The sequence below is a fragment of the Molossus molossus genome, unplaced genomic scaffold, assembly GCF_014108415.1.
Source record: "Molossus molossus isolate mMolMol1 unplaced genomic scaffold, mMolMol1.p scaffold_m16_p_1, whole genome shotgun sequence".
NCBI lineage: Eukaryota > Metazoa > Chordata > Mammalia > Chiroptera > Molossidae > Molossus > Molossus molossus.
In genome coordinates this window covers 239,613,636-239,632,177 of record NW_023425344.1, presented here as the reverse complement: position 1 = coordinate 239,632,177, position 18,542 = coordinate 239,613,636, and the positions used below count along the sequence as shown (strand labels likewise).

The 18,542-nt window shown below is 49.1% G+C and overlaps 1 protein-coding gene across 6 annotated transcripts in view; it reads left to right on the top strand.

Annotated features, from left to right (window-relative positions):
- FOXN3 (forkhead box N3) overlaps nt 1-18,542 on the top strand; it is a 378,852-nt gene that overhangs the window by 331,770 nt on the left and 28,540 nt on the right. For 3 of the 6 annotated variants that reach the window (XM_036240711.1, XM_036240728.1, XM_036240719.1), the window contains one exon: nt 15,629-15,694. The exons of 2 other annotated variants lie outside the window; for them this stretch is intronic. In XM_036240711.1, the coding sequence (XP_036096604.1) occupies nt 15,629-15,694 (66 nt within the window). The remainder of the gene's footprint in view (nt 1-15,628; nt 15,695-18,542) is intronic. One more of the 6 variants, XM_036240736.1, reaches the window with a different exon arrangement.

The following is an 18,542-nucleotide window of genomic DNA, read 5'->3' as shown; positions in this document are numbered from 1 at the left end:
TCTGGGCACTGTGGGGTGACCACTGTGCAGATAAATTCATTCATCAGGGGTTCATGTGTTACTCTGAATAAAGAGAAGCATCCCATCAGTCACTTTGCTCCTTGAGGTGTGCCTGTTATTGGACAGGAAGAGCAGTCACTCACTGTTTATGTTTTGTCAGTTGTCAAAGAATGAGTTCCCCAGCACTTTATAAAGGTGACCAGTGAGTTTTAATATTTTTAAAAAGATCACTAGATCTGTTGGGTTCAACCATATTTAATGTGTTTCAACTTAGTGTGATTATAGGAGCGGAGTCCTTTTGACGCGAGGATAGTAGACCTTGAGAGGTTCCCCGTTTTCTGGTGTGGAAAGGTACTCTGGGCTCATCGTGTGTATATCCTGTCCAGACTGGGTGTCAGCCGTTTCTCCAAGAAGCCTTGTTTCTTTTGGTGGGAAATGGTAGCAACTACTGCTGCCACCAGTAGTTTTAACCATGTGGTTCTTCTATTTGTTACGTATCCCAGACTCTACCCAAGTAAGTTCTTAGCACCTTGATAATATGTATTTTAGATGAGTTTAAAACTGTCAGGAGTATGTCCTGTGTGATATCCCTACGCTTCTCTGAAGACTGATGAAGACTAATGTGTCTTTTGCCTTTGAAATTGGTGTTACAGGTTAGACCACTGGATTTGGAGATTTCAAGCCTTAGCTAACCCCAAGGAGGCCTTTGTGTTGAGTCATGTGATAGGTTCTAGAAGTAGCAGCACTACCTAGGAATGAATGGAACATCCTTAAAAGTCCGTTTCTGAGGTCTTCTGAGGACCAGAAGACCTTGATTTAAAGCAAACTCTGGGCAACCAAACAGGGTCACTGTCTTTGTTATTTGCCACCCCTCAATGGCCATTGACAAACAAAAAGAGGTTCTTTGTGGCTTCTCTTCATTCCACTCAGATACCCAAAGTTGTGACTCACTGTCAGAAGGTGTGGCCACCTGTGGCTCCTCATGCTTCTTCTGCTTCTTCTAAGCATCTTTTCCAGACTAAGAGTTCCGTGGCAAAAGATTCCTTCTTTTTCCCAGAATGAAAATAAGGCAGGCTTGTTAGATGTGAACTATTGTTCCAGAGTTGGTTGCTCCCTGGCTTCCTCTGGGGACTGTGGAGAGGATTGAATGTCCCTACTGACAGGGGAGGTCATCTCTTTGGGAAGACCCTGTGTATGTACAAGAAATGTTTAGAAGATAACCCAAGGCAGATTCCAGATAATGGTAGGAAGAGCTCTAGGGGTCTGGGAAGGGAGAGACCATACGGGTGGAGGTCTTCACAGGCGGCTTTGTGGCTGAGTTGCACTGGACGGCCAGCCACCTGTGCTGCTGGGCCCACGAACCCTCCCCTGGCTGGTAGAGCACCAGATGACAAATCCAGAGGTGATTTGGAGGCAACAGGTAGGGATGCTCAGAGGACCACTGCTGCGAAGGGGGATCCGCGAGGATCAAGGGTGCATTCAGGCTCCGCCATCAATTCCATCCGTCTACATTGCGAGGCGAGCAGGTGGCAGGAAGAGTAACTTTCAGGGAAGGCTGTGTTGACTATGTGGGTTCATTTTTAGCTGAGGTTGGCTCTGTGAAGAAAAACTAAAAAAGAAGTTTTAAAAAGCAAGAACCTTTTTCTTACCTAGGAAAAACGGTGAGAAATAAATACCAAGTTGCAGAGGGGGGAGGAGCTAGGCTTGTCAGCAAATTCTCTCCATCGTCAGTCAAGCCAAAGCCCAGGTTTGTAGAGTGTGCGTGTGGTTCTTACCTCTCTGTCCTGCACCCCAGCCCGCACCACACACACATTCCCTGGAGCCACAGTCATTTGGGGGAACAGCATGCTCATGGCTGTAGGGTGTCAGCCTGGCCTGTCACCAGTCACCTCGGTGGCAGAGCTTACGAAACAGGCGTTTGGGTTTCTTCAGAATGTGCACTGGGAAAGACTGGGTGTGCTTTTAAAAAGATACTTACTTTGAGTTCCCCCTTGCTCCCCTCCCTGTACCCGGAAAGCACAGTGGCCACACTGACGTCCGGCACAGCCGGGGTCTGCAGGCGCCCAGGCAGGGCTCGTGTTTAGTGAAAAATACGCCGAATCCCTTCCTAGAAGAATCTGGAAAGGGCGAGAGAAAACCACAGATGCCGGCCTGGTCTGCCTTCCAATGTCCTTTTGGTTTTGTTTGTATAATACTCGCTGTAACTTTTTCTCCTATTGGAAGCTGAAGTCTCTGCCTTTCATGGAAAGAGACCGAACCCCGTTGCCGTCAGAGTAACCTGAGCCGCCGGCGTGTCCGCGGCCGCGGAGCTGGCTCCAGATGGCTTTGTCCTCGCTGCAGCCCCAGCAGGGACCGACCTGCCCCACACACCCGGCACCTTTTGTCAGCTGTACCTTTAGAGTCTCCCAGGGTCTGTTGATCAGCTGGTCTGGTTATTGTTGTCCCTCCTGTTTTTTTCTAAAAACAAATATGCCCAGGCACAAACTGAAAACCTCTGTTTGGCTCAGCGTTTATAGTTGTGGGATGAATGCATCGCACCTGCAGGAGGAAGCCACCTTCTTTGAAAGCGTGCTTCCGAGCAGGCTCTTGCCCTCGGCGCTTTGGCTGCTTGATTCCTCACTTACTCGTGTTTTATGCCCTGCGTGTTTTTCCCATGGTTGCTGCGTGGCTGGAAGGTCAGGAGGTCTTTTTTTTTTTTGGTTTTGTTTGGTTTGGTTTTCATCAAGCACATCTAAAAAAAGAAGGAACCTTCAAAGTAGACTCCTTACAACTAAAATAATTGTTCTGGGGATGCAAACATTCCTGGAAACTGTCTGGAAACGTCTGTGGGGATCCTCTTTGGAACCAGTGTCCTATTTGTCCACCAGAAGATGAACGCGTTGCTTTCTGGTTTGACTAAATTTTAAACCCAAACTAATCGTTCCCCACCTCCACACCATGAGCTTTCGGCAGGCGGGGGTCTTCTAGCCTCAGACTCTCGGCCCGGATCTGCGGCAGGGTCCGGGCAGGGTGGGCACCTCCTCCCTTCCCTGCCGCGCACTGCTGTGCTTCGTTCTTGTTGGGTGGACAACTTAATCCGACTGTTTCCGTGATACCTTGTTTATAGCCTTAATCTTGAGTCACTGTTTCTATATGTTTCCTTATTTGTGTCTAAAATGAACTACTCATGAACACTTGAATGATACTTTTATTTTCAGCGATGGATAGAGGGTGCCGATGTCCTTTTGTGTGAAACGGAGTATGCGATCTCCAGTGACAGTGACGGTTACGTTCCTCTCGCCTCCCCATGTCCACGCGCTCTGCAACCCCAGACAGTTGGGGGCGCCTCAAGAGCCACCGACACGGGGGGCAGTTCCATGTCTGATCAAGGAAAACAAGTGCTCCATGGGTGCACTGTCTTTATTTTTCAATGGAACATTTCATAGTGTCGGTTGTTTCCGAATAAACATGTTTCAGGGACTGTGCAAAGGTTAAAATATATATACCAAGTGACATATTTGTGTTGGTATATCCCCCCCCCACCCCCGTGCTATTATATTTCTGTGGAGGAAGGATTAGCCCAGAAAGCTTAAAGGCTAAACATTAAAACTAAGGCCCGGACAGACCTCCGCGCCCAGTAATCCTGTTGCAGAAGTCAGCTGCCCGAGTCCCGGTGGAAAGTGCGAACAGGCTGCAGCCGGGCAGGCTAGATGTCCAGTCTCTGGTGGGGAATGTGCGTGCACCTGCCGTGCCTCCTCGTGTCTCAGCTCAGGTGTCTCCACGGGAGAAAGGCGGGCTTTGCAGGGGCCCACATGCCTGCAGAAGTGTGACCGTGTCACTGGATCGTAGTGGTATCTGTGTGCACTTGGGTGTACCACATGTGTGAGAGTGGGCAAGGGCCCTGGTGGTTCTGTGTTTCCTTCTGGCCTTTTGGTCAGGTGCCCCAAACATAAGTAACTTACGTTTTGGTAATGGACTCCTGTGGCTCTTCATCTGGGGAGCAGGGTGGCCACATGACATTTGCTTCCTGGAGCTAAAGCCATACAAGCATCCCTGCTTCACTGGCACACTACTGGTCCACTGCCCTGGATGGGCAGGGCCTCCAGACCACCCAGAGGAAGACCGTAGATGGCTCGAGCCTTTGGTGATTCTGCCTTGCCCTTCAACCTGTCCTGCCCCCCGCAGCCCATCCCTGGCCCCGTCGGCATGTCGGCCTGCCCCGTGGTATGAACTGAATGTCGGTACCACACACACTAGCCCTTCCTGATCACACTTGACCTTGGTGCATTGTCCCCGTGGGTCCGCTTTGTCATCTCAGCTTTCTCACACACAGCCGTGGGCTGGCACTGGCCCTTCGGCCCTCCATCCTGCCCCCAAGGGCCCCTGCACACCTGGGCCCTGCAGGCTGCCTCAGTCACCACAGACACAAGGCACAGTGGAAGGGAGAGCCAATCTGGCCTTGAACAGACAGGCAGGGTCGTTCCGGAGAACTTGCATTCAGAAGTCGGTTGTAGCAAAGCAAGGGGTTCTGCAGCATGTACTTGACCGCGGGTCCCTGTGGTGCAGGCTCAAAGGGTCAAGGTCTCATTCCTCTGAAGTCCCTTCCCCTCCACACCTTGTCTAGTGGTAAATCCCTACTGACTGTATTCTGTGGTTCTAGCCTCTCGGGGTACCCCTCTCTGGGGGTGAGCTGTACACAGATGATATTATTTTACCTTTCATTGTTCTCACCCAACCAACATCCTCTGACTTCAGATAGGTGCTTAAAATACCCTCTGACTTATCTTGAAGTAGCCAGAGGAGAATGCGGGGCGTCTCTGCAGACACGGAGCGCACCCCTGCCCAGGTGCAGCGTCTCACGCCGAGACGTTCACCTTGGGGTTAGCGGTCTGGGCCCCAGAGCAGCAGGGGCCGCCCCTTCCAGGTGTTCAGGGAGCAGCTCTCTACTAAGGAAGTTGATTTCAGCATAGGAAAACCCTTTTTCAACAAAGAGATCATTTCAACTGATGACTCTTTCTGGCACAGGACGGTAGAGGCTAGCTTGGGACAGTGTGTGAGTCAGTGTGGCGGACGCAGAAAGCAGAGCGGGGCTTAGTTCTCACGTGCCTGTGTGATGACAGTTGACTATCAGGTCCGGAAAGTCAGTGGTCCCATGGTCCCTTGGAAATCCTCGTGAGTCGGTGTGTGATGCACCTGTTCCCAGGTGAGCCGTGTGTTCAGTTCCTCGCCGCTCGGAGGCCGGGGAGGAAGACAGGCGAGAGCCGGACGAGCTGTCGGTGTGTGCTCTCACAGACACACCTGCCCGTGTCACTCTGAGCTGGAATCTGCTTCTGGAAAGAGGCTTTGCACGTCTGCCCTGTTGAAGACAGCTGATTGAAGATGCCGAGCGACTGGAAATATTCACTTGTCAGCACCGACCAGGCCCCCAAGAGGACAGCTGGAGCCGGGGTTGCCAGCAACCCGGGGCCCTTTACTAGAGGAGGAAGTGTCCTCCGGGATGGGGACTAGGCAGGAGCTGATCTTCCAGTGGGTGGGGAGAGGTAATATAGGGGAAGACGCTAACAGTCTGGAGAGGGAAAATCCCCGCTGCAAAACCTCTGCGGTGCCCCAGAGAGGCAAAAATCAGAGAATGTAGTAAATAAATATACAGCTGAATGAGGTGCAAAAGGGAAAACCCTTCTGAAGAATGGACAATTTCTCATTGACCGGAAAGAAGTTAAAAGAACATTTTATTTTTTAATCCTTACCCAAAGATATTTTTACATTTATCTTCAGATAGAGCAAGAAGGAGAGAAGGAGGAAGAGAGAGAGAGAGAAACATTGACGTGGGAGAGACACATCAACTGGTTGCCACCCACACAACCGGGGCCAGGGACAAACTGCAACCGAGGTACGTGCCCTTAGCAGGAACCGAACCCGGGACTCTCTGGTCCGCAGGCCGACGCTCTAACCGCTGAACCAAACCGGCCAGGGCAGGACCCTTTCGTATCGTCAGTCTCAGTCCACAGGGTTCCTTCCTGATTGCTCTCAGCCGGCTGCTAGAAAGATTTCCATCAACTGGTTTTTGTCATTAGGAAGATTGAGAGTGCCCGGTAACAGGCGTGGTTAGGTGACAGTGTCTCGGCTGAGAGGAGAGGGGTAGGCTCTATGTTCACTGAGAGCACAGATTTGGAGAAATGGGCAATGAAATGCAGACCTCTTTGCAGAAGCAAATGGGACATTGGAATTAAGGGACTCAGAAGACATCAAAGTTAAAGTGTTTCTTGTTGCCTAAAGAAGACAGAAGTTGGAAGCATCTGCTTGGAGAGTGTCCATGAGCTTGTTTGCTTGCTTTTAAAATCCTCACCCAAGGATGTGTTTATCATTGGTAGCGAGTGGAAGGGAGAGAAATACTGGTCAGTTGCCTCCCGTACACCCCTCCACTGGGGATCAAACCCGCAATCCAGCCATATGCCCCTGACCAAGAATCAGCCCCTCAGCCTTTCGGTGTGTGGGGCGACGCTGCAACCAGCCGAGTCACCGGCCAGCGCAAGGTTTCTTCTATTTCTCAGGCAGGGAAGCAACAGCGACTGTGATGGACTCTTAGACTTGGAGTCCCTGGGAGGACCCGCAGCTCAGCCACCCTAACGCCACATCAGAGACGGGGTGACTGAGATATGGAGAGAAAGCAACCCGTGGCATCTGACTCCCAGCCCAGGGCGCACTAGGAGTTGTGCATTTATCTTCCAGAACCTTTTCCTCGAATCCCGTTCTGCATGAAGTGGACTTAGGGGTAATACATGGGCAGTAGACCCAAGCGAGCAAGCTCCCGGCTGTGGAGCCGACTCGGACAGACACACTCCTAGTTTGCAGAGTCTGTCATCACCCTGCTCCTCAGACCAGTCCATCTGACATTTAGAGCTCACCAGTCACTGCTGTCGAGCTGAGAAAGCCCCTGAAGATGTGTGAACACGAACCGAGTGAGACCGAAAATGCATGTGTGTAGATCATCCCCTTCCCCCCCCCCCCCAACAGCCTGGCGTAGATTGCCGTTTGTTGCAACAAACAACGGTTAGTTTCAACTTGCTCAACAGTTGGTTTTAACTCGCCTCATTCCTTCAGAGGAGCACGGGTTGGGAGTATTTCTTCAAGACAGTTGTTTGGAGAGGGACAGCTCTTCTCGCACTCCAACTCCTGTCGTCAAGACGATGTTTGCAGTCACAGCTTGGAGTCCATCTTTGTGTGAGGCTTTTATTCCCTAAACTTCCATCAATCGCAGAGATTGTCCCCTGGGCTCAGCAGTATCGCTCTGTCCCGTCTGGCTGGGAGAACCCGCCAGGTGTTTGCAGTTCGTGGCAATGGTGAATGCCGTCTTAACAGCCGCCAGCCAGAGGGAAGTGGAAGTTGTCCCCGTGGCGAGGGACCTCGAGAGAGCCGCCCGCGCGCCGGTCCTGCTGCCCCTTCTAGGTCAGAGGCGGCCGGTGTAGGGGTCTCGATTGACCGCAACAGCAGCTAAAGGTTACGGCGCCTGCTTCGGCGGTTTCAAAGCCGCAGCGTATGTATCCTCCCTCTTAACCTACACCTAGGGATTTTGCAAAAAAAAAGGGTGGGGGGAGAGGTCAACCTCAAAGTGGATTTTATACCTATTTGTTTACTTTTGATGTATTCTTTTTGCGATCGTTTGGTTCGAAGAGCTGCTTTTCTTGGCCATAGCACATGCATATGTAAGCTCAGTAAAGAGTTTTACAACCTCGGCACTAGTGACATTTTGGGTAATTCTTTGTTGGGGCACACTAGCCTGTAGACTCTAGTGCAGTTGAACAGCGCCCCTGGGCCCTCCTCACTAGATGCCAGAAGCACCCTCTCCCTTCCACCTGCTCACGACAGTCAAAAAAGTATTTCCAGCCCAGCCGGTGTGGCTCAGTGGTTGAGCGTCGACCCATGCACCAAGAGGTTGTGGGTTCAATTCCTGGTCAGGACACATGCCCAGGTTGTGGGCCAAATCCCCAGTGGGGCGTATGCAGGAGGCAGCCAGTTGATGTTCTCTCTCATCGATGTTTCTATCTCTCTCTCCCTCTCTGAAATCAATAAAGGAAAAAGAAAATTATTAAACAAAAAAAGTACTTCCAGACATTGCCATGTGCCCTTGGGGGGAAGGGTTACAAAATCATCCAAAATTGAGAGCTGCCAACTTAGTATACAGAGCGTACATAATGAAATTATGCACATCTAGTCAGAATTCCCCAGGGGATGTACACCTCATTTGGGATTATTGTTTATTTATTGCTTGGTGTTTACTGTATTTGTTTTTAATCTATTTCTCATCCCCTTGGCCCTAAAAGTTATCCAAGTTTTATTTTTTCCTCCGTTTTTAAGGGTTAACTAAATGCTTTCAGATGTATCATTCTTGTGCAGTTACAGAAAAGTGGATGAAGATATTTCCAAGCATAGAGGTCTGGGGGAGCTGTAGACGATCAAGGGTTTCTAGGGGGCACTGGTCATCCCGCTTGCCCTCTTTGGACGGCATTCTCATGCCCTTGGTTTACTCTTACTGGAGGTGGTCTTGCTCCTTTTCCACACATCAGAATCCCCGGATGGCTGCCATCTGGTTTTCTGGGGTTTTCCCTGCACATGCAGGCGCTTAGGCCCTAGAGGTCATCATGAGCCGCAGACAGCTGGGTCAGACAGGCCATCCGTTCGTTGTCTCAACAACTGTCGTCTGGCACCCCTGTGTCCCAGGCGCTGTTCTAGGCGCTGGGGGTTTAGCAGTGAACAAGGCCAGTGTGGAGAAGCCCTTGGAGCAGAGAATGTGAGCACCAGAGTGTGTGCATCTGTTTGAAGGTGTCCTTATACCTGACCGTTTCTGTCCGAGCCGGTATCATCCATTGTTTGGTATTTTTTATGTTTCTTGAATCTCTTACTCAGTTAAGGAAAGACCTTGCATCATCTTATAAAACATTTCAGGTATTGTGGGTCAGGGAGAACTAGAGGAACATATGTGGAAAATTAAATACTTTTTAAGAAGAAAATAATTGTTGGTCGTGATTCTCAGGTTGTGTTCATTTTATTGGGTCAGCCAGCTCCGGGATGCCGAGGATGGTGCTCACATTTTTGTGACAGTTTTATGGCAGCGAGGACTGAGCCCTGGGCCTTCAACCATCCTTCGGATTCTGCATGTGTTAGAACGGATGGTCTCTGCAGTCGCTTCCCTCTGCTGCCAGGTCCCGGAGGAAGGGGAGAGAACACAGGCAGAAGCCATACTGGGAACACACAAATTGTGCATGCCCAGTGGGGTGGAATGCCCTGACGTGGACCCATCTGGTGCCCAGAATGACAGGCCAGAGCTTTTCAGAGATAAAAGGATATTCTTCCAGCCTTACTAAGAGTGTTCACTGCCTCCGAAGGTGTGGGAGCAGGTGCCCCGTTTGGTAGATGCTCCTTAAAGTCTATAGTTCTGCAGCCACGAACCAGGAAGGGAAGAGGAAGTCAGGGGACATGACGGGCAGAGCCAGGAACTGGTGGGATGAGATGAAGAACCAACCTGGCCCCTCCCACGGCTGCAGACACCCACCACAATTTTAAACTTAGACCCTAAATGAAAGTCACACGACACGGTGGCAGGCGCAGGACCTGAACCCAGGCATCCCCAAGCCTGGCCTGGTGTTTTTTCCATCATACCCCCAGAGAGAAAGCCTCCTCCTGTGCTCCAAAGAAACCATCTCCACATTTTGGAAAAATGAAGAGCAATATCATCTTAAACCCACACAGCTGAACCATTGGTTTTAGGGACTTTCTTGCCTATTTCTCTTCGTGGAGCATAATATAATAGTGCATGTACCTTCAAGAGAAGAAGATGTGGGAACATCTGTAAGAGCTGTGACCAGTTTCCAGTCTCATGCTGCAGGGAAGAGGCAGTGTGATAAGACAACTGCATTAAAGATGACTTTCCATTAAAGATGAAAATTGAAATGGGCCACTGGGAACCGGCCCAGGGGAGAGGTATCATTTGTTACTGAAGCACAAGGAAGGAGGAATTTTAAGATTGGCTGCATTTCGAGCACAGTCATGACTTTCTGAAGCATCCGTGACAGAATGAATGCGTGGTAGTATACTGAGTCAACCAGTGGTGATGACCTGGGTGCCTGTATGAGGACACTGTTGGGAGAAACCGTCTCCGCTCCAAAAAGGAGGAGACGTATGCTTCTTTCTTCCCCTGCACCCCTGTGCCTCACCCCAGTTCCCCAGAGAAGCAACATGAAGGATACTCCTGCCAAGTGGGCCTTTATTTCTGGAAAGAGTTCTTGGCCAAAATGGCTTTCTCTTATACTGATAAACTGGATTGAACCATTTGGGGGAGAGCCTCTCTTAAGCCCAGGGAACATCCTATACAGCCACCCCCTGCCCCACCTCCCCTGGATCTAGTCCTGGACCTTTTATCCTTCAGCATCTGGGATGCCTCCAAAGCAGAAGCACCCTCTAACCCCAGAACAGCTCCTCAGCCTCTAAGACATCTCCATCCAAAAAGCTCCAAAACGAGCATCCTTGGTCCAAAGCATCCTGCCAAAAAGATGCACCTTCATCAGAACGTCTCTGCTGCCTGAAGGTGTAAAACACCACTAGTCTGTGCTGACCGCAGAGAGCTGAGAGGCATTTGGGGAGACCTGGTGTGTGCTGGTGAAGAAGAGCATGTACCCAAGGTGCCAGTGGGCGTGACCCCAGAAAGCTGTGTGTCTGCAATCTAAAACAGAGAATGTTAGTGTGTTTTCATGCACCAAAAGTCACCACGGGAGAACTGCAGATCACGTATGCTAATATGAAAAGGTAGAAGATAAGTCGTTAGTGAAAAAGAGAAGAAAAAGTTATTTTCAAAAAAGTATTTTCCCTAGGAACCCACTTTTAAGGAATAGATACATGCACATGCATGTAAATATGTGGGTTGGTATTTCAATGAATATAATTGCCTATATTTATAGAGACAGTTTCTGGACATGTATAAAGAGAACGAATCTGGGAGTGGGTCTATGAGGAAGGCATTTATTTTTTTAAATTGTATCCACCTAGTGTCTATGTTTTTTACAGTGAGCACATATGACTTTCATGTTTTTTTTTTTTTTAAGGAAAAAACTTAGGCATTTTAATAATAAGACTAAGCAGTGTAGCCTCTCTTTGGAGAGGCGATGCGGGAGATTGTTGGCTGTGAAGCACATTCAGGATGTCCGGGTGTGACAAGCATAAAGGTGTGTAAGATATTTGGCAGAGGGTCTGAGACTTGTTTCTGTAGAAACATGGCTAAGTCTTCTCGCAGGCCACCTGGTGTTACCCCTGTCATACCTGGAGCCCTCTGGTATCGATCTGCACAATTCAGAGAGTTCCGTGCTTAGCCAGCTTCTACTGGATGAAGGAAGAGGTCTGGTTGATTACTTCTACCTCCACTTCCCTGTATATCCGGGTGTTTAATCCAGATAACATATTTGATATACTAACAAAGAGAATAAAAGATACTCCTCAGAAGAAAATCTTTGCAACTTTGGAGAGTAGGCCAAGGTTTCTTAAAACATAAAAACCATCAAGTTATTTAAAAATTGATAAATTGGACTTCATAGTAATTTATAACTTCTTCTTGAAAGACATAATTAAGAAACTGAATAAACAAGACATGGACTGAGAAAAACCATTTCACAAACACAAAGAACTTTTACCTGGAATGTTCAAAGAAACCTTATAGTAGTAAGAAGTTGAACAACTCAATTTAAAAAATGGACACAAACTTGAACAGGCTTTTCTCAAAAGAAAGATGCACAGATGACCAGCCACTAAGCACCCAGAGAGATGCTCGGCATTGTCATTGGGGAAATGCGAGTTAAAGCCGCAGTGAAATACCACTATACATCTACTAGAATGGCTAAAATTGAAAAGATCGACAATTTCAAGTGTTGTCAAAAATGTAGAGCCACTGGAACTCATGCATGGCACAGCCTCTTAGGGAAAGAGTTTGTCAGTGGCCTGGGACAGCGATTTTCAACCTTTTCATCTCATTGCACACAAAAACTAATACTGAAATTCTTTGGCACACTAAAAATATATATTTTTTGCCAATCTGACCAAAAATAGGTATAATTTTTATTGATTTACAAAAATAATAATAATAATTACCTACTCGTTTTGTTCCAAAGTGACTTTTTAAAAAATATGTATTTATTTATTTTTTAGAAAGAGAAGGGGGGAGGGGAAGAAGGGAGAGAGAATCAGCAGTGTGAGAGAGAAACATCTATCAGTTGCTTCCCGGGTGCACCTGGACCAGGGACCGAAACTGCAACCCGGACGCGTTCCCTGCCCGGGAATCAACTTGGCGACCTTTCGGTGCATGGAGCCACACCAGCCAGGGCTAAAGTGACTTTTTAAAAAAACAGGTGCCTATACCTGCATCTAAGGATTTCTGGTACCAAGAATTAACCAATCAGATGCAATCTTATTATGTGATATGACCAATAAGATATAGCTCTGTTACATGCCCTATATATTTATAGTTCAAGACAGGGCATTCACACTGGACGGTTTTTTGTTTTGTTGGCTGTGGTCGTATTTTTTATCTGACAATCTCAGGGAAAAGAGGTCAGTACCCCTGACGAAATAGTCAGGTGTTGCATGTTTTGAAAATTCTTGCAGCACACCGGCTGAAAATCCCTTCCCTAGAAAGTTGAACATTCACCTGCCTGCAGTTGCGTAAGGGAAGTGAACACATGCTCATGGACGATTGGTACAAAAGTTCACGGCTGCTTTTTCTAAGATCCCACACTGGAAGCAATACAAATGTCCACCTACAGGTAGATAGATAAACAAGTGATAGTATATCCATCCAGAGGAATACCACTCAATAATAGCCGTAATGAGGAGCGAGTCACTGATACCACATCATGGATGAAAATCAAAGCGAATCAGTAGTTGCCCAGGACAAGTGTAGGGATGACAGCGAAAGGGGATCGAGGGGACTTTGGAGTGATGGCAATCTCTGTCTTTGTTGTGCTCTGGACCTTGAGTATAGTCATGGTGGCGCTGGGGTAAAATTTGTCAGAACTCAGCAAACTGTGCACCAAGAATGGCACTCATTATATTCCCCTGGGGGGAGGGCTGCCGCAGTGGTGCCCGTGTGTGCACACGTGCACACATACATAAGCATGTGTTCTCAGACCACTTGCATTCTCATGTTTGCCCATTTGCCTGCCAAGGTTAGGGGGGAATCCCATGCCTTACCCTCCACTTCATTCTGCCCATAGGGCTTCGTAGTCAAGATTGCCCCTCCCCCCACCACCGCCACCAAGAACTGACCCCCTCAGAATGGACAGTGAGGCTGTAGGAATTGATTACCAATGAGCTCATGAGAAGATGGGCGTTGCACCTGCCCCCAAATGCCTGGAGACCAGTAGGATTTTATCTGTGGAGGCTAAAGCTGTGGCCAAACTGGTTTGGGGAATGCTTGGGGGACTTGACCTAAAGCCTCGTTTTTACTGTGGAAGTGTTCCTTTGGCGGGGGTGGGTGTTAGATGGGTCTAAAGTCCTCCTCAAGTTGCCCTTAGGTTCTGCGAAAGTCATGAGTGTTAATCACGTTCTTTTCGTTTAAGGTCTCTTTCTTTTCCTTCTTTCTCATTTATTTCATTATGCCTTTTGCACCTTCCTCCTGAGGTCCAATGTGTTGTTGAAGAATATGGAAGTACTTTCTTTAATTTTCTGGCAAAATACATAGGAAAAGACTCCTGACTTCTTACCTGTATTTCCTCTTGTTCTTCCCCCATCGAAGCTCCCCCTGGTGGTTAAGGAAAATTCCGGGTAAGAGTCCCCTGGGGAGGGGGGACCATACAGCCAGGCCAACTGCGGGTTGTCTAGGGCACTTGCATTCTCAAAGATGGTAGAGAACCTCACTTACGGGGGCGAGGGGTGCATCTCTCCTGGGCCCCGAGATAGGAAAGGGTCCTTTTACAAAGAGGGGAAGGCATCGGCCTTCACAGCACCCCAGGAGCTGCTTGCCCTCCGAGGCTTGCAGGGTGTCGGCAGTACCCCGGAACTGCAGGTTCTGTGTCTTGGCAGCAGGCCCTGTGGGAAACGGTGAGGGCAGGGGCAGCGGGACCCTGGGAGCTGTGAGTGACTGTACCTTTTCCAGTTCATCCTTCAACTAATATGTATTTTAATATCAGTGGGGAGCGATGACTGTTTTAGGGATTTTACCCCAGGAATTGCCAAACAAGTTAATTTACCTGTTTCTCATGCAATGTACTTATTAAAATAAACTTTCGCTCCATTATGCAGCGTGAGTAAGGGGCCTCCTGCAGGTACCACAGAAAAGGCTTGCAGAGTGAGCTCCCTGACTCTCTTTTCTGAGACATTGTCTCCTGGAACCAGCCTCACCTATATTATTAATCACTCGTGGGCTTTCTATTGCTTCCCATTACTCCCTTGGAATTAAACTGCATATATAAAATATGAAAAATGTACTTTCTAAACAGTAAAAAAGTCATTTTCTCGCATAATACCCAAAATAAAGTGCCGTGGAGCCATTAGTAGTAAATTGAATTTTTTGGTATGTAATTTGTACAAAAAGTGACAAGTGAGATCCCCTCTGCCCTCCCACCATTCGTCACGGGGTTAGCGGACACAGAGGTAGTAATCTGCAAGGACAGGCATTTTGATGTCGACTTCAATTGCACACTTCATTTATTTGGACAGGGCACAGGCGGCGGCTTCTGTCACGCGGCATCACCGCACTATTAGCGAATTTCGCCCCAGGGCAGCTGGGACGCTGGGCTGGGGCAGATGTTCTTTTCAGCCTATTCAGTGACCATTCTTGGGGGTTGTTTACTGTTGCCATGGTGACTTTCATTTCCATAGCAGCAGCACTGCTGTTTCTCAGAGGAAAATGAATTTAGTTATAAAAGGATAATATTTTTCTCTGTCTCTCTATAACCTGCCATCTGTCGACCGGTGGATCAGTAAGGATTCAGAAACCTATTAAGAATTAAAGCAATGAAGTGATGAGTATTTTTTTTTTCTTTTTGTCCTATATTAAAAGCAATAATAGATGTGGAAGCAAATGTTGTGCCCTCAACATTATAACTTGAATTTTTTATATGTTTTAAGTGTGAGTTTTTTATACCTCCACCACCACTGTGCACACACACCGTCTTGTAAAACACAATTTACATTCTGCTGACACATGGAAATGACCAAACGTCTTGTTTCTATCTTACTAGATGCAGGTGTATTTAATGCTCTCTCTTCCTGGTGCTGTGCGCTTCCCCAGTTCATTAAAGATTCCTGTGGCTGCACGTCCCATTGTCACCCGGCTCTCCTGCACCCCAGGGGACAGGCCGTGAGGCGGGTGCACACATCAGCAAGTTATCAGGAACATACAGTGCAAATTATGAAACTAGCAAAATGAGAAGAGACCATGCTTTTGTTTCAAACACTCACGAACCTGCCCCTTACATCTCATTCCAGAATACATCCTTCCTCTCACATCCAAGTGGGAAGAACGTCACCTTGGGAATAGCTCATCTAGTTTCTGGATTTTTTTTTTTTTCTCTATTGCATTCATAAACTAACGTGCAGGGGGAAAAGAACCACACGCACACAACCGGCCCCGTTGTAAATAATGTTATTTATTGGTTGATTTTTCCAGATCCTGACATTGATGCTGCCAGTGCCATGATGCTTTTGAATACTCCCCCTGAGATACAAGCAGGTTGTGAGTAGATATTTCTATAGCCTTCAGCACCATAGTTTGTGACCTTAACCTTCTCATTTATATACCAGGCCATAGGAAGAACTAATGCTCAAGTAGAACTTCCCTTGTAGAACCGCTTGAAAACGACCTAAGAGCTCAATCACACACATATGCATAGCAACATGTGGCCATGCATATGTATGAATGAATGCTCAGGTGTGTTTCCAAGATGACAGAGTTCTAGTTCACTTTCAGGGCTTCAGACTTGGGGGAAGGGAAGCAGACTCTATAATGAGTCCCAGTGGAGAGACCTTCTTTGCTCCTGCAGGAATTGTTCCTGTGAGTTTTTGGTTTCTGCTAGAAGACGCTACATGGGGCCAGTTTAACAGCCATGGAGCTGAGCAGTGCCCATTTTTAGCAATTTCTTTCCCTTTTGGGAGCTCATTAATAGCAGGCTCCCACCGTATAGATGGAGAGGAGAGGAAGGTCTGGCTAAGGTGGGTGTCGTGCAGGAGAGTGGACTAGCCTTGAAATGGACCCCATGTCCCCCCGGTGCCATCCCCACCAGCCTCCCAGGCTGGCGTAGAGGGGAGGGCGGGGCTAACTAGCTGGCAGAGCTCCCGTCTTCACCGTCTGAGGTCCGCTGAGCAGTGACAGGCTTGAGACAACTATTTTCCTTCTTTGAACTTCTTTTCTCTCCACCACCTAATGTATTTTTTCCCACGTCTGAGCTAGACCTCCATGGTTTTAGAAAGATCTTCTTACCAAGTGATGAAAAATGACCTTGAATGGGGGTCTCTGTGCCCTCTTCCTCCTGACTCGAGCTCAGTTGCCCTGCCCACGTCCCACCGCAGCCACAACCCTGTTGAGCAGCCAGCCAGCGCGTCCACCAGGGTCTGGCCAGCCCTGCCCAGGACACTGCGCACTGCAGAAACACACGGGCGTGGGGATGACGTCGGAGCTGCAGACCCCACTGCGGCTCCCGGGGCTGGTGCCCACCTGGCTCGTTCTTATGGCCAGGCCTCCACCTCTCTGGGGGCTCTGGCTCTCGAAGGACTGCATGGCCTCCTGAGCCAGGGGAATCTCCCACCTTTGGGGTCATAGTGGTCCCCACAGGAAAGCCTCCAGCCTCAGCCTCACAACAGGCCGTCTTTCATTAATGGCGGACTGATGTGGAGTTCCAGACCGTCCTTCCTGGCCCTGCCCTCGGATGTTTGACTCCATCCTCTCTTACTCATTACTTTTTTTTAAAAGGACCCAAAAGATATAGCCAAGCATTCTCAGGAGGAGCCTGTGCCTCTGCCGGGGGCTGCCCTCACCTGCTCTGCAGGTCCAGAACTCTCGGTCTCTGTCTGCTGCGCTCACATTGCTAGCCATGAGCAGGCTGCTCACACCTCCGAGAAGCACACGCCACCTCTCAGACATGTCACCGGCAGTTAACCTGTAGTGCGGTTTTCCAACGATGTGTGAAGTTATAGAAGAATATTTTTTAAAAACCTCCATTCTCAGATGACATTGCAGGAAGAGTCCAGACCACACTGTAATCAAGTTACAGTCTGAAATGGGTTCTGAATTCAAGTCGGCTCACTCATCATGGGGGACACGGACTGGTGTCATCGGAGCTGTGTGAGATTCTAGTACTTTCCTTAGCATCTGGCCACTGTACACGGTGGCGATTGGTTAAAAAAAAAATACTTTGGATGAGCTGGAAAAATGGAATTAAAAGGGAAAAGACCAGGGGATTGGCCATTAAATGGACACTCAGCAGCTTCCATAAAGTCCCCATCACTGGATTCTTAACCACAGGTAGAACAGGAAGCAGGTTTTTTTGTTTTGTTTTTTTTAATTAGTTGACAAGTTAATGGGTTTTAATATTCTTATGACTAAATGAGCTTCTCCCCGCTCCCCCACTCTAGCACTCAAGCTGTAAATACTAATTTTTTCGGGGTGCCCAAAGCCCCGTTTACTTTGAAATGCTGCGTTTTCGCTTTCAGAGCTCAGTGTCCTGTGTTGAAGCTGTGGGCAAGTTTTTAGAAGGCTCCCTGCCTTGTTCTTACCGCTTCGAGAAACCCAGCGCCGCCTCCGTGAAGGCCTCGCGCCAAGAGGGGGGCCTGGTGCTGGAAAGGAGGGGCCAGGGTGCCCACAGGAGTGGAGAGAGCAGCAGAGAGGCGGGCCACCCCCTGTACATTCACCTTGCCCTCGGCCCCGGGCCTTAGTGAAGACCCCTGGAGACCAGGGTGCGTGTGGTCCGTGGGCTGGGAAGCCCCTAGAGAGCGGAGCGTTGAGTGTCTGCTCTGCACGTGGGAAGCCAGGCTGGCTGCTCCCTGATGAACACAGTCCCTGTGTCTGTGTGTCCACACCCTGCTCTCAGCTCGTCTCTGCTTCCCCCTTCCTCGCCTCCCTTGTTCCCTTGCACAGTGTTCCTCACCCTGGGATTTGATGTGGCACCTTGCCTCTCAAAGGGAGAAGCTTTAGAGACATAAAAGGATGATGCCTTCATCCCTGCCCAGCCAGCTGTGCCCAAGGCCTGGAAGGAGTGAGAGGGGCGTCCTCGGCAAAGAGGTTCAGAGGCAGCAGACACCCAGCCGCCCGATGGTGTGGGCAGCCTGCCCCGCGGTGGCCGTGTGTGCCCATCATCCAGGCTCGGGGGCCCTGCCGCGGCCCCCGCTGGGGAGTGTGGGCTCCCGTCTGCACGCCGCCTGCCTGCATTCTCTTCCTGGCTGGTCTGGGGCCCGGCCGTGTTCACAGAGGCTCCTCGTGTACCACTATTTATAGCCTCTTGTCACCGCTAAGGCTGCCCGTTTGAATGGAGCCACCAACCTAGTCTGCGTGCCGCCGTCCCTCCCAGCTGTAGAGGCCGGCCTGGGTG